This window comes from Centruroides vittatus, unplaced genomic scaffold (assembly GCF_030686945.1).
Source record: "Centruroides vittatus isolate TY-2023 unplaced genomic scaffold, ASM3068694v2 contig_355, whole genome shotgun sequence".
Taxonomy (NCBI): Eukaryota; Metazoa; Arthropoda; class Arachnida; order Scorpiones; family Buthidae; genus Centruroides; species Centruroides vittatus.
The window spans coordinates 484,432-499,240 of record NW_027122178.1 but is presented as its reverse complement, the minus strand read 5'-3'; the positions used below and the strand labels follow the sequence as shown (position 1 = coordinate 499,240).

Below are 14,809 nucleotides of genomic sequence, written 5' to 3'. Positions count from 1 at the left end.
TTTAAAATATGTTTTATATATTAGTAATAATGTAAATATGAAATTTGTGTTTCAGTTTAATATTTTTAATAAAATCTGACTTTTGTATAATTTATGATGATGAATATATATATATTTAAGTATGTTTGTTGAGGGCTTGTTTGGATTTTATATCTTTTATCATTTTCTTTTTAACAAATGAAATACATATAATATTACTTTATTAATTGAAAGTGGCTTTAATGAATTTATTTTCTGTTAGTAATTACATAGAGGCATGAACCACTACAGACTATTGAAATATATAATCTATACATTTTTTTATATAGTAAAAAAATTAGTTAATTTATATCTAATATTAGATTAATTAATATAAACAAATTTTACGTATTTAGAGTTAATTTACTCCTACCCAGACAATTAAATGGCTAAATACAAGCAGGGAAAACCAAAACAAGTTATCCATAATAAAAAAATTTTAACAGTTTCAAATTTATCCTTTTGAAAATTTACAATAAATTTGCACTCTTTTTTTGTTTATACCAATACTAATTTATCACAATGATGTGTTTAAAATATTTATTTGCATGATGAATAAATTATTTTAATAGAGTTTTCAAAATGTGTTAAAAGAGCAGAATAATACAAAAACAATAAGGTACAAAAATTAAACATTAAATATAATGAATTATAAGAAATAAAGTAGTATTCATATTGCAAAGAGGTAATCTTTGAACAAATTTGAACAAACTTTTTTTAAAGATTTTACTGCTTAAAGATTTCCTCTTTGTATTTAGTAGTCAAGAAGTTGTTTTATTGCTTTAGGTAATATACAAAGTATAGATTTTTGTATATAAATCAGATAGGTATCTAATGAAAGGAAAAAAAATAATATCTAGACAAGAAAAACATGTTTAGAGTAAAAAATATTACTTTAATTTATAAAATTTACATGGAATATATTTATTTGTTAACAATAAAGCTACTTCACAAGGACAATGAGTTATAGTTTTTTTTTTTAATTCTAAATATTCTAACAATTTATTACATTATTAATTATTAAGAATTCAGCAATATCTAAAGATTATAAAAACGTTAATAAACAAATTTTATTTTATTTCTTGTATATTATGACTATCAATTGCAATGCTGAATGAAATTGAATATTTCATTTATATTTGTTCATTATTTTAGCATTTATTTTACATAAAATATTAATTTAAAATAATGTTTAGCTTTGAGTTATTTTAAAAGTTAGTTTTAGTTATAATAAAATTTTGATTGTTTTATATAGTTTGGTTATATTTTATTTGTTTCAAATTGTATCAAAGTTTTTCATATTTATGTCATCAAGGAGATATAATTTTTGGCTAATTACAATTAGATGCATTGTTTTTTATTATAATAAATGAGTTATTTCTGGTTTGACCACTATCTCATTTGCAATAGCTTTATAAAAAAAATATTTACATTTAAGCCAGTCAAGATTTTTAGCTAAAAATAAAATCAAGGCTAGCTGAAGGCAAACACTGAAAGAACTATAGTTTGTAAATGTAGTTTATTTGTATTTACTCTATATAAAACTGTATTATAGGAATTGTTCCTTTATGATATTGCTGGTAACAGTTTTTCTAATAAAAATAAGAACTTTTAATATTATGTTTTATTGTTTAGTTATTTTTAATATTGTAATTCTTTTGTGCAATAGTGATATTTATCTCACAAATCTCTTGCTATTAATCAATAACTAGTAAAAGCATTCATAAATCATTTGTTTATATTATAGAATAGTAATATTGTTAACTGTAACAGATTTTATTGTTAGAGAAGTTTTTTTTGGCATCTTTATTAGTTAAGATGAAAATAAAACATCTAGTAATATAATACAATCAAATAAAATACAAATCATCTGTTTGTATCATGAAAAAATTTTGTAATCTATTTTATAATAGCTTTTAATGAAAAAAATGTGTGCTGTAAAACTCGTTAAAACTCCATTTAATGTGTTTTGTATTGAAGGTATTTTTTTTAATTTTTGCAGATTAGATTGTTGCTATTGTTCTATGATTTGTTGTTATATTAAAATTAATATTATACATATGGTTAATATGGAGTTTCATTATTATTCTCTATTTTTCTTTGTTTAGCATTAATCACAAGCTACTGTCAGTTGTAGTTGTAATACAAATTATTTTAGTGATATTATCTTGATACTATCTTAAGCATCTTGCTTATCCCCACGTTTCTTTATGCAGCGCTTGAGAAACACTTAACAGAGAACACACTGAAACTGGTTTCTAATTGGCCAACACTGCTCATGACATCATTTCGCTACAATCTCGTGCATAAAGAAACGCAGCCTATTTTAAAATTATACAAAATTTTTTAAAACTTTTAAACAATTTCTTGACCTATGTTGATCATAATCGGTCTGTCTAAGATTGGAGTTGACAGATTTTGAGCTTGTGCTTAACTTGAAATTTTGGCAAAGTTTTATTATTATTTACATACTATTGTGATATATATTTGGATATCAGAAGTTAAGAAGAACCTGATGATGTCACGATTATGAAGGTTAGAACCCGTTTTTGGGAATGATCTGCGTTAGAAAGGTACTTCTTATACTAACGGCTTTGTAATGGTTCTAACGGTCGCTCGACTGCTTGACGTCGTTATTGCCTACCAACTAAATCTGATATCAACCAATCGGATGGTTACTTCTGGTGTACTGTATTGTTAAATCTTGGGACTCTGCCTTCCCCATCGGGTTCCCTCGACGGTTTTGGATTGCGTTCAAACGGTTTTACCGTTATCAAAGGCTTTCCGGGACCACGTGGTCAGTCAGCGTTCGGCGTTATTCTGGCCGCTTGGAGTGAACGGTTCCTCAGCCTATATCTTCTGGACGCAGTACTTTCCATTACCGAGTCTTCTTCAAGTGCCCATCGCCCTACCTTCCAGTGTTGCTTGTGTCGCGCCGTTCAGCTCAGTGGTAGTTATTGGCTTGTATTTATACATCTAAGTAATCATCTCCTTACTTTGTCAGACTTTCTCGTGTGCTGTGACTTCAAACAATGGAAGATAGTTTGAACAACAGCTTTGCTGAAGAAGATCTCATATCTTCAATTAACCAAAACCTGAGCACTATCTTAGGTTCCTTACCTTCGGAAAGCAATATTGCTGTTTGTGTGGCCGATCGTTCACGTGTTTGGGTTGTGGCAGTCCAGATGCATACTGCTGCTAACCAAATTTTTGGCATGGTCTTGGCGCTCAGGGAGCGACTCAAAGAAATCTCTAATTCCACCAAAGCTTCCAATAAGTGCCTCTACTCAGAGGTTGTCAAGAAAAATCCCTGTCCATTGAATGCCACAACAAAATTTATTACTGTAAATACAGCTAAACTCGAGGGGAAAGAAAACCCCAAGAAAAAGGGACATAACGTCGTTTTCTCACCCATTACTGGCTCGAACGAACCCCCTCTGATTCCAGAAGAAACAATGAACCTAGTTCAGGATCATATAAACCTGTAGCAATTAGGAATAAAAGTTAACCAGATCAGGCCCCTCCCAAGTGGGGACATCAATATTCAAGTCCATAGTGAGGAGGACTCAAATACCCTAAAACAAGCTATTCAGACCCACTCCCTATTATCTCGTAAACTTAGGATCTCAACCAGAAACAAAAAGCAACCTAAGGTTATTCTATTCAATGTTTCTTCGACCATTGAGGACTCAGAACTTCTCGATAATTTATATCTTCAAAACTCTTTCCTACAAAGCCACCTTAACGAGGAGGCCTATAATCAGGAGGTGCAGATCAGCCATAGCTTCAGCCCAAGAGGCGCTCAGCAGGCTGGACACATGGTGCTGTCTGTACCCCCGGTAATCAGGAACGCGATTATGCAGCACGGGAAACTCTTTGTTGGGTGGTGCTCCATACCAGTCGATGACTACATCTTGATCATGAGATGTTTCAAATGCACGGGCTTTGGACATAACTCGCACCACTGCGAGGATAAGCAATGGTGCAGTCACTGTGCCAAACAGCACAAATTTAGGGAGTGCCCGAACTCACAAAAAGATTCGAAGTGTACTAACTGTATACAACACAACAAGACTGTCCCTGATCACAAAAAGTTAAGAACAGACCATAATGCCTTAGACAAAAACTGTCCTATTCTAAAAAAATACAAGACAATACAGGTTAATAGCACCCACTACGAATAAATTGCTTTCCATTCTCGTTTTCATCATGGATAATTCTCCTCCAATTCATAATCTGATTTCCAGTACTGTTAAGGATTACCATCACCTTAAAATTCTACAAATTAATCTTCAGAAATGCAAGGCGGCCTCGTCAGCTAGTGTCCGGATTATGGTCGAGAGGGACACAGATATTCTCGCCTACCAGGAGTCTTACACCTATGACAACAAGGTAGCTCTCTTAGGCCAGGGTCATCACTTAACTAAGAAAATTGACAATTTTCCCATTAAGACTGGCTTTCTAATAAGGAATAAAAATCTAATCTGTCAACTGGTCTCTCAACACTGTACTGAATACACTACCACTATCAGTGTCAATATGGATTCCACAACCTTTCACATAATCAACACCTACTGCCCACCTTCAGAAAACATCGAGACCCCTCTCCTTATCATCAAGACTATTGTCCAGGCCCTCCCACTGGGCCCTAAGATTGTCTGTGCCGACTTTAATTCCAAATCCCCAATCTGGTTCCTTTGAAGACCCTAGGGGTCTGGCTGTGGTTGAACTCATGACTGAGCTTGACTTGCATTCTCTGAATAAGAGTCGGCTTCCTACCTTCTCAAATCACAACGGTGAGAGCTGGATTGATCTCTGCCTGGGGAACAGTACTGCCACCAGGTTTAACATCGATTGCTAGACCTTGGCTATCCCCTCAGTGAGCGATCATGCCTATATCCAGACCACCATCAACAGGACCTCCTCTCATGCTAACTACTTTATTGCTAATAGGACTAACTGGGAGAGTTTCGAAGAGACACTAAAAACAATTTGGAATTCCATGGGGCTGATTCAAATTAACACTACTCATATGCTTGACAATGTAGTTTTCACCTTACAATCCGCCATTAAGAGGGCCTTTCACTCTGCGACCAAAGTCAAGGTCTGTAGACCTCTTCCCCCTGGTGGAATAGGGAATTAACTGCCAAACGGACTGCGGTACGAAGGGCAAGACGTAAGATCAGGACTACAGACGACCCGGCATTAAAATCTCTGAGAACCAATGAATATAGAACCCTTTTTAGGGACTACAAGACGTTAATCAACAATACAAGACGAAAGTCTTGGCAGGAGTTCTGCACCACCTCCAACCACTATGGACCATGGTCAACTCCTTATTACATGGCCATTAGAAAGAAAAAACTTCTGACACCTCCGGCTACCATCTCAACTGATACTGGCAAGACAATCAACCTCAATGAAACTTACCAAGTCATTTTTACCGACCTCTTCCCACATGATAATCCAACCAACAATAATCCCAAGCAACAAGAAATTAGAAATCAAAGCCTAATTCCCTTTCTGACTGACGACGATAGACCTTTCACCTCAGAGGAGATAAGTAGGGAATTTCATAAAATCAAAAAGCATAAGGCCCCTGGCCCTGACTTGATTAACTGGCAGATGGCACAACATGCCTATGAGGCCATACCTACTACTTTCTTAATTATCTTCAATAAATGTTTGGACCTTAAGTACTTCCCAACCATCTGGAAAGAAGCGGCCGTAAGGCTAATCGCCAAGACTAAGGACACCTCCCCACCAAGCCCTCTGACTAAGTCCCATATCCCTCCTGGCTGTTTTGGGAAAGGTTCTGGATGCTCTAATGGGAGGACGGATCCTCCATCACTTGGAGAAAACGAATGCACTTCACCCATCCCAATATGGGTTCAGGATAAATAAGAGTGCCCACCAAGCAATAGGTAAGATCCTTGATTATGTTTGTGACGTCAAAAGCGACGGGAAACACACGATGATGGTCTCGATTGATTTTAAGGGCGCTTTCGACCACGCGTGGTGGCCTGCTATCCTGACTAATCTTGCAAATTTCAACTGTCCAGCCAACATCCATGGACTCCTCAGAAGTTATTTATCAGGGCGAACTGCCCTAGCAATAGAACAAGGAACCATAATGTACAAAACTGCTATCACTAGGTTCCAAATCAGGTCCAACGCTATGGAACATTCTTTACGATGGGCTTCTCAATTCTATCAATACCTCTGACTTCCCTGGCAACCCTTATCTGCAAAAGTTATGCAGATGACACTGTCATCCTGCTTTGTCACCAAAATCTTGAGGTTCTTCAACAGCACACTAACAATCTCCTACAAAGTATTCTCAACTGGAGCAAGGACAATTACCTCATCATTAAGAATAATAAAAGTTACTGTATGGTCTTTCCTAAAGAGAATCCATTACGTAAAAAACCGACCATCCGTATCAAGGGCCAAAGGATTCAATGTGTCAATAGTATGAAATACCTTGGGGTAATCCTTGACCCCAAACTGACCTGGAGGGATCACACTCAATGTGTGTACAATAAGGCATTTCGTGTCAACCACTCCCTCAGGAGTATTGCCAGGAACTACTGGGGGCTTGATCATCGGACCAGCCAGCTCATCTATACGGGTGCAATTGAACCGATTCTAACGTATGGAAGCGAGGAGTGGGCTACGCAGCCAACAACATCCATATCAGACGGAAACTGCTCTCTGCGCAGCATAAAGCTGCGATTGCAATCACCAAATCTTATAGGACCGCTCCAACCAATGCCTTCCTGATCATCGCTGGGCTCCTTCCTATTCACCTGGTAATCCTTGCAAGGTATCTAAGGAATCTACTTATGAAACTTCATTTTCGTAACATCACTGAACCTGAACTAAGAAAGTTGATCTCCAAAATGCATTTCCCCAACTCTTTCAGCAAATTGATTAATGACATTTCTAACTACGGGATAGACCTCAACTGCAATATTAACCGGTTCCACCCTGCAATTTCTCCCACCAATAGGATTTACTTTAATTTACCACCCTCACTTACTGGAGTAAATTTCTTCACTGACGGCTCAAAAACCTGGGATGCTGTGGGCGCCTCTGCTTGCCTGGTCGATAGCACTAAGAAACATCATTGGCAAACTGCTCTTCGCCTGCGCAAACAATGCTCTAACAACCAGGCGGAATCCCTCGGCCATCCTTGCCATGCTGAAGTATATCAATCAAAATATCTCCTGCTTTTCGGGAAAAACTGTTAACATCATCACAGACAGTTGTGTGGCACTCCATCAGACAAAGAATCAGAACTAAAAACTGCCCATCATTGACAAAAGTCTTAACCTTCTTAATGAAATCAATAACTCAGCCTACATCAATTTCTATTGGGTTCAGAGTCACTCTGGGAGTCCTGGTAATGAAAGGGCTGACAGGCTGGCTAAGAATGCCCACAAGATAGCTGACTCCTATGCTTATGAGGCCATCCTTCTCTCTACTCTTCGCAGAGAACTGCACGAACTACTCACTACCATCTGGCAAAAAGAGTGGGATACGGGCACCACCGGCCGGCACACGTACAAATTTCTCCCAAGTGTCAGCACACGTCTTAACTTATCCTTCTTCCACACCAACCATGCCATCACTCAGCTTATGACGGCGCACGGGAACTTCCGGGCGTACCTTAATCGTTTCCTCAAGAAAGGAAACGGTAAGTGCAATTGTGACATCGTAGAAGAAGAGGATCCATTCCACGTTTTATTCACCTGCCCTAAGTACACCTCCTACCGCGGAAATCTGCGTAACGTAGGGCAAGCGGAAGGTCATCATTGGCCCTGCAACTTCAGTGTCCTCCTCTCCTCAACACGGATCTTCCATGGACTAAAAAACTTCTGTAAGCATCTTCCAATAATGAACTTTTACAACGAATGCAGAACGATAACCTAGTTGTCGGACTTATTACTGCTTACATTATAAAGGCTAGCCCCTTTGTGTCCTCCTCCAATCTGCCCCCGCTTATCAATCCTGTTTTTTAGTGGGCGGACATCTGTTTTTTACTGTACAACTGTTACTTTTCAGAGCGTACTCTTCTCTGTCTACTACATGCTTATTTGTACTGCTCGCACCACTCTTTATTTTCAGGATTTCATCCAATTGGTCCCTGCATATCGCTCTACTGTTCTCTTCTTCCCCCCTTTTTTCTCCCCCACCCCATTTCCTTCCCCCCATCCTTCTCTCACCCTCTCTATCACCCCCTTTCTTATTGGCAACACCCCTGGGTATGCCATTTCTTTCGCACACTATCTTGACCTATGTTAGTGAAATTAAAATATTAATTTTAGTTTTTGAAGTTTTTATATTTAAAAACTTATCATTATTTTTTGTTTTTGAAAATGAATTCTACATCTTTAGAACTATATAAGTTTAGTTTAAAATTACAATTTGGAACAATAATTCTTTTGAAATTGTGAATAAAATCAAGTTATTTATATGAAATATTTTTGTTTTTAATGCAAAAATTATAATGTTTTAATGTATAAAATAATCATGAGTTTTAAATAAAAATAAATGGAAATGCTATAACCTTGTTTATATAGCAATGTTTTTAATAACTAACGAATTTAAAATTTTTGTCCATTACAATAAGGATTTGATATTAAATGTTTAAACTAACTATATTTTGTTAGCTAATGTTTAGGTTGATTAATTTTAATAAGAATAATAATCAAGTATTAAAGATTTTTTAAAACACTTTCTGTAAAAAACATACATTCAGATTTAATAAGGTAGAATATTTAAACCATGTAAATTTGTATTAAAAGTTTTTTGAATTATCTATTTTTATTTAAAATTATATTGATATTTAGAAGCTTATTTCAAATTTTTTTTTTCAAAATAAGCCTTCAAATGTAAAACAAATTTAAAAACTAAATGTAAAGTACAAAAGTAATTTTAGGTTAAATTTAATTCTTGTTTAGTAGATTTCTTAAAATAATAATTTTAATACTAACAGAAAGAATATGTAATTGATTTAAACAATATAAATATTTAATATAAATTCTGTTTTAACATATTACAGATTAATTATGTTTTAAAATGCAAAAGATTTCTAAAGTATTTTATAAAATATAAAAAAAAATATATTAATTAGATGTTTCTACTAACTTAAACCAGTTATTATGTTAGGGCTTATTACTGGTGTGATAAGCCCTAACATAAATACATAAATAACCAATTTAAGTTAGTAGAAATGTTTAATAAAATTTAAAGGCAAAAAACAAAAAATAATACATATAAAAATATATTTATTATATAAGTAATTAAAAGAACTAATATGTTAGATTTTTGTTTATTTTATTTTAGTCATGGATTCTCACAGTTGGGACCAAAGTGCCTTACGTCATATATCAAGACCAGTTCATAACAGATCAGAAGAAGAGAATTCTGAGGGAAAAGAAAGGAAGATCTATATGAATGAAGAAGAAATGAATAAGAGAGATGTAAGAATATTAAAATATATATAAGAGCACTTAAAATTTTATTACATTAAGTTTTTTTAATCTGTTTTTAAATTTTAAGAATAATGTAAGAACTACTTAATTTTCCAAAAAACAGAAAACACTAACGAACATTTAAAGAGTGACTTGTAAACATTTATTACATTCCTATTTTATTTATGGAGTCAATTTTTATAAAGATTTAACAATTTCTTAATCTGTATTAGTGAAGTTAAAATATTAATTTTAGTTTATTTTTTATATAAGTAATATTTATTTAATTATATAAGTACTTAATGGTATTGAGAGTTTTTTTTTTTGTATATTTTTGAATATAAAATAATAATGAAATTGAACTATAAATAAAAATCTTTTTATGTAGATTTATGAAATTATAATTAGTAATATAGATCTTGAGTGTGATATATTAAAAAATGTTTTTATTTGAGAAAATTTATTTTCATAAGATCATACACATCATCATTGGGTGTTCTGCGTACGATTCTCTCCCAATAATAGCAATCCAATTATTGTATTTTTATAAGTAGATCTGAGTTGAAGTTTCTGATTTAGTAAATTAAAAAAAGAATTTATTAAATTTTTATTGTAATACATATTAATGTATTTGAATGAACTAATTTTAATAACTAGTGAATTCATATTTAGATTTAAAGATATTTTTATCATATACCATACCAAAATACGGTCAATGTGGGTAAATATGAGACACTTTTTCAAAACTTTTGTAACAGCATTTGTTAGGATCAGTATTTTACAAAAAGAAATACATAACAAGGTTCTACAGATGGTGTTAAAATCTAATGGAGTATTCATTTTTTCTGTACGTATGAGAAATGTTGAGCTAAAAGTTTTTCCCATCTCATATTTTACCTTCAAAAGCTAAAATATGAGACAGTGGAAGGTGAAAAATGAGACACCCATTATATCACCATAAGGACTTGCCTATGCCAACAGAGAGGTTAATAATCAGGTACTACAGGTTAAATGCAAGACATTTTTGTATAAAACATTGCTCCATGATATTTAGTTTCCAAAATATATAATTTTTAAAAATGATTTTTTGTACAGCTTATTTTCTTGACATTTTCACATGAAATTTTTTAATTGAAGTAAGTGGATAAGATTAAACATTCATCATTGAAAATTACCCTGTAGGTGTGGACAATATAAAAGTGTAAAATAAAACAAAATTTTAAAGACATAAGCCTAGGCTTAGTGATTTTATTAATCTTTTTGAACAAACTATTGACACTAATTATTTTATATTAATAATTGTAAATACATATGGTATAGACCTAAATTAAATGTTTAAAGAATAAAAAGATAACTAAACTGGGTTAATAATTCAGTAGGCTATAAAAAAGGAGAAAAGGAAAGGAAGGAAAAGGAAAAATACAGTATAACACAAATTAGTAAATACACTTTTTTCACAAATATTTCAGTGTCTCATTTTCTGTCTAAAGTGTGTGTCATTTTCTATCTCATTTTGAAATTCACAAAACTCAGATAAAAGATGATATATGCAATAAGAACAACTAGCAGCTGAAAGCTGCATTTACATACTACGTACAAATTTCTAATTAAATGTCTTTGCAGACATATACAGAGCAAAAGTTAGAAAAGTTTTTGCACCTATTTTTGTAGTGTTTCTTAAAAAGACAGAAAAGTTTTTGCACCTATTTTTGTAGTGTTTCTTAAAAATTAAAATGACTCAATGAAACCATGGTCATTTTCATTCAGAAATGTTATATGTTAAAAAGCACTAAATAAAACTTAATATTGTATTAGTACAGGACATCAGACATAGATTAAGCCAAATTTCACAACTGTCTCGTATTTTCCAATTCTTCTAACTGTCTCATATTTACCCACATTTACATAAGTTATGGTGATTTAAGGCTACGTGAATGCAATAGTTTCTACAGTAGCAATAATCATAATGATTTTGTTTTGGATTGTGAATTTTTTTTTGACTAAATAAGATCTTTAAATTATTTGGATGGCATGATTGGTAATATAGTATTAATTTCTCATAACATTAAATTCTAATGGAACTAGACTTTAAAGTTTCTATAATTTGTAATTCATTACTTTTATTACTAGTTGTATCATTAAATTCACTCAGTAACAATAACAAGATAATTAATATTACTTTACTTTTCATTTTTAATGTAAAAACTGTTTTATACACTGCTGGCCATTAAAATTGCAACACCGGGAAGGAATGTTCATATGAATGTCAAAATCATATGAAAGGAAGAAGAGGTTGGGATATGCAAATGATTAGTATTTCAGTGCATTTAGACGATGCAGGGGGACAAACATCTGAAGCACTGCATAAAAGAAAAGTTGTGCAGTGGATTTCTCATTTGGAAATAGCTTTGTAAGGTTGGGGTTTCATCAGAATATCATGTTATGCCTCAAATAAGAAGAAGAAATGCTTACCAGCAAGTGTTGGAATTCGATAGAGGCAGGATCGTTGCCTATCGAGAGTGTGGATTATCGTTCCGTGATATTGCCACTTGCACTGGTTGAAATCCAACCACTGTCATGTGAATATGGAATCGATGAATTGCTGAGGGTCATACTGAACGGCATGCAGGATCTCAATGCCCTCCCATGACTAATGTTCGAGAGGACAGACATATTGTGAGGTCGGCCGTGCAAAACCATACAACCACATCACGGACTATTAGTCAGGAAATGGGCTTGTTTGCAGCACGTCCAGAATCCACTCGTACAGTGTGACGACATTTTCAGCAGCATGGACTGTCAGCACGCTGACCATTACTTCAGCTTCCCTTGACAATGCAGCATAGAGAGAGACAGCGACTATGGTGCACCCAACGACAAAGCTGCATACAGGAATGGCACAATGTCGTCTTTTCAGATGAGTTCTGATTCTGTGTGTGCAGCATTCTGATGGCCGTAAATGTGTCTGGAGGCTCTGAGAAGACCACTCGTCGCCTACTTGCATTCGATATCGGCATAGGGGCCCTGCACCTGGTGTGATGGTATGGGCAGCCATCGGGTACATAACACACACATCTCTAGTTTGGATTGACGATAATTGAACAGAGATCAGTACATTTTTGATATCTTATGTCCAGTGGTTGTCCTTTCTTCGAGGCCTGCGAAACACCATCTTCCAACAAGATAATGCAAGACCACATGTTGCATGTTGTGTTCTGACCTTCCTCGATACAGAGGGTATTCAATTGTTGCCCTGGTCTGCACGGTCTCCAGATCTCTCACCAATTGAAAACATCTGGTTAAGGGTTGCTGAGAGACTGGCCCGCCATCCCTCTCCAGCTAATACGGTTGATAAAGTATGGCATAGACTTGAAGCAGCATGGAATGAGTTGCCCATTTCTGTCATCCAAGCCCAGTTCAACTCCATGCCTAACCGGATAAGGGCCATTTTAACTGCCAGGGGTGGCAACTGTTTCTACTAATTTTGCACCCCTGTAAACCCCCAAACTGCTTGCAAATTTAATCATTTTGTCTTCATGCCATACTGTTTACATACAATAAATATCTTTTTTTTATTTGCTTTCCTTCTTGGTGTTGTAATTTTAATGGCCAGCAGTGTATATTAATATGATAAAATTGCTATCATTTGTTCTATATTATTATGATTTAATAATAAAAAAAGTTTGTTAGTGTGCTATTTATAGGAAAGAGGTTTTATGACATTCATATAAATACTGTACTGTTTTAATATCAGTTTCAGTTTCTTATTTTGTAATAATTTTATTTGTATTAAATTTACAATTCACTTTTTCATTCTTTCTCTCTCTTTAAAGAATGATTTTACATTAATCACTACATAATGTAATAAGATGCTGTTTCTAAAAATATATACATATTTTTAATCCACAAAGTTTAAAAAATATTTAGATTTTTCTAAAAATAAAAAAATTTAAATAGGCATCTTTTCTAATTACATTCAATTAACATGCAGTTCAGATTTTCCATGAATTGTAAAAATATATTTTTTAAGTAGTATATAATGTACATTAAGTTTTTGGAAAATGTAGGAAACATAATATGGAAATTGTGGCTCAGAATTTATATATTTTATTCATTACAAATAATAAAATTTGTAATGAATAATTAAAAACTGTATATTGTGCAGTTGATTTGTAATGATATAAGAATATTTTAATGTTTTTTGATGAAGAGTTTTGGAATGAAATTCTGCTTTAATAATTGTAAATGATGGATATTTTTGACTCATCATAAGATGTAATTAAAATAATAATATTACCATATTTTACGGACTATAAGACGCTACGGAGTATAAGACGCACCTGAATTTTGGAGGCAATTTTTTGAAGAAAAAAGTGCGTCTTATAGTCCGTAAAATACGGTATATATAAGTGAAAAATAAATAATTTTTGCATTATACATTTTAAACCATTTTACATATTAAAACAGATTAGGAAATAAATTCAAGATTTAAAATTTTAATTTTAATTTTCAGGTTTATGTATTCAAAGTAAAAAGATTTTGAAAATTTATATATAAATAATTATATTAATTATAACAAAATTAATTAAATTTCTGTGTAGAATATTCTTTATTAAATTCTTTCTATTTTAAGGTCATATTACATATTTCAAATTATTAATTTTATATATTAAGTTTTTAATAAAATAATAATTAAATTATTTTATTAAAATTATATAAATTTTTTAAAATATTTTTTATTTATGTTGATAGGTAATGGTGGTAGATGATTGTATATTACATGTATCGCAAATTCAGAAATCTAGAGAACAATGTATTGATGAACAACAAGAAAGGATATTATTAGAAGAAATGCATCAAGATGAACAACTTAAAGGTAATTAATTATTTTTCATAAATTTTGGATATATATTCTGCAAATTATTTTATAATATATCGCATAGTAATTGAAACAGAAAATTATTTTAAATATTTTGTAATTATTTTCAAAAGTTTTGAAGTTTTAATTAATAATGACAATTTTCAATTTAAGCAGTAATTTATATAAATTTATGACATGTAAAAATAAATTTTATTACAGAAATTATTCATATTGTATACAAAATGATACTTGAGAGATAAAAAAAAGAAAACTAATATATTATTACAGAACTGTCTTTATTAGTTTTCATTAAGTTTTCCTCATTCATTATCAGTTTTCTGTGTTAAATGTTTAAATGTAATATAGTATGATTTATTAAGAACCTATTGATGTAATGTTATGAAAATACATTAAGCCAATACAGTTAATAAAAAATTAATATTGAATTTTA

The 14,809-nt window shown here is 32.6% G+C and overlaps 1 protein-coding gene across 2 annotated transcripts in view; it reads left to right on the top strand.

Moving 5' to 3' along the window:
• The window catches only part of LOC136974708 (uncharacterized), a 76,516-nt gene that overhangs the window by 521 nt on the left and 61,186 nt on the right, over positions 1 to 14,809 (top strand). For both annotated transcript variants that reach the window (XM_067269650.1, XM_067269649.1), the window contains exons 2-3: positions 9,370 to 9,506; positions 14,250 to 14,373. In XM_067269650.1, coding sequence (XP_067125751.1) covers positions 9,372 to 9,506; positions 14,250 to 14,373 — 259 coding nt within the window. In that variant the 5' untranslated portion in view covers positions 9,370 to 9,371. The remainder of the gene's footprint in view (positions 1 to 9,369; positions 9,507 to 14,249; positions 14,374 to 14,809) is intronic.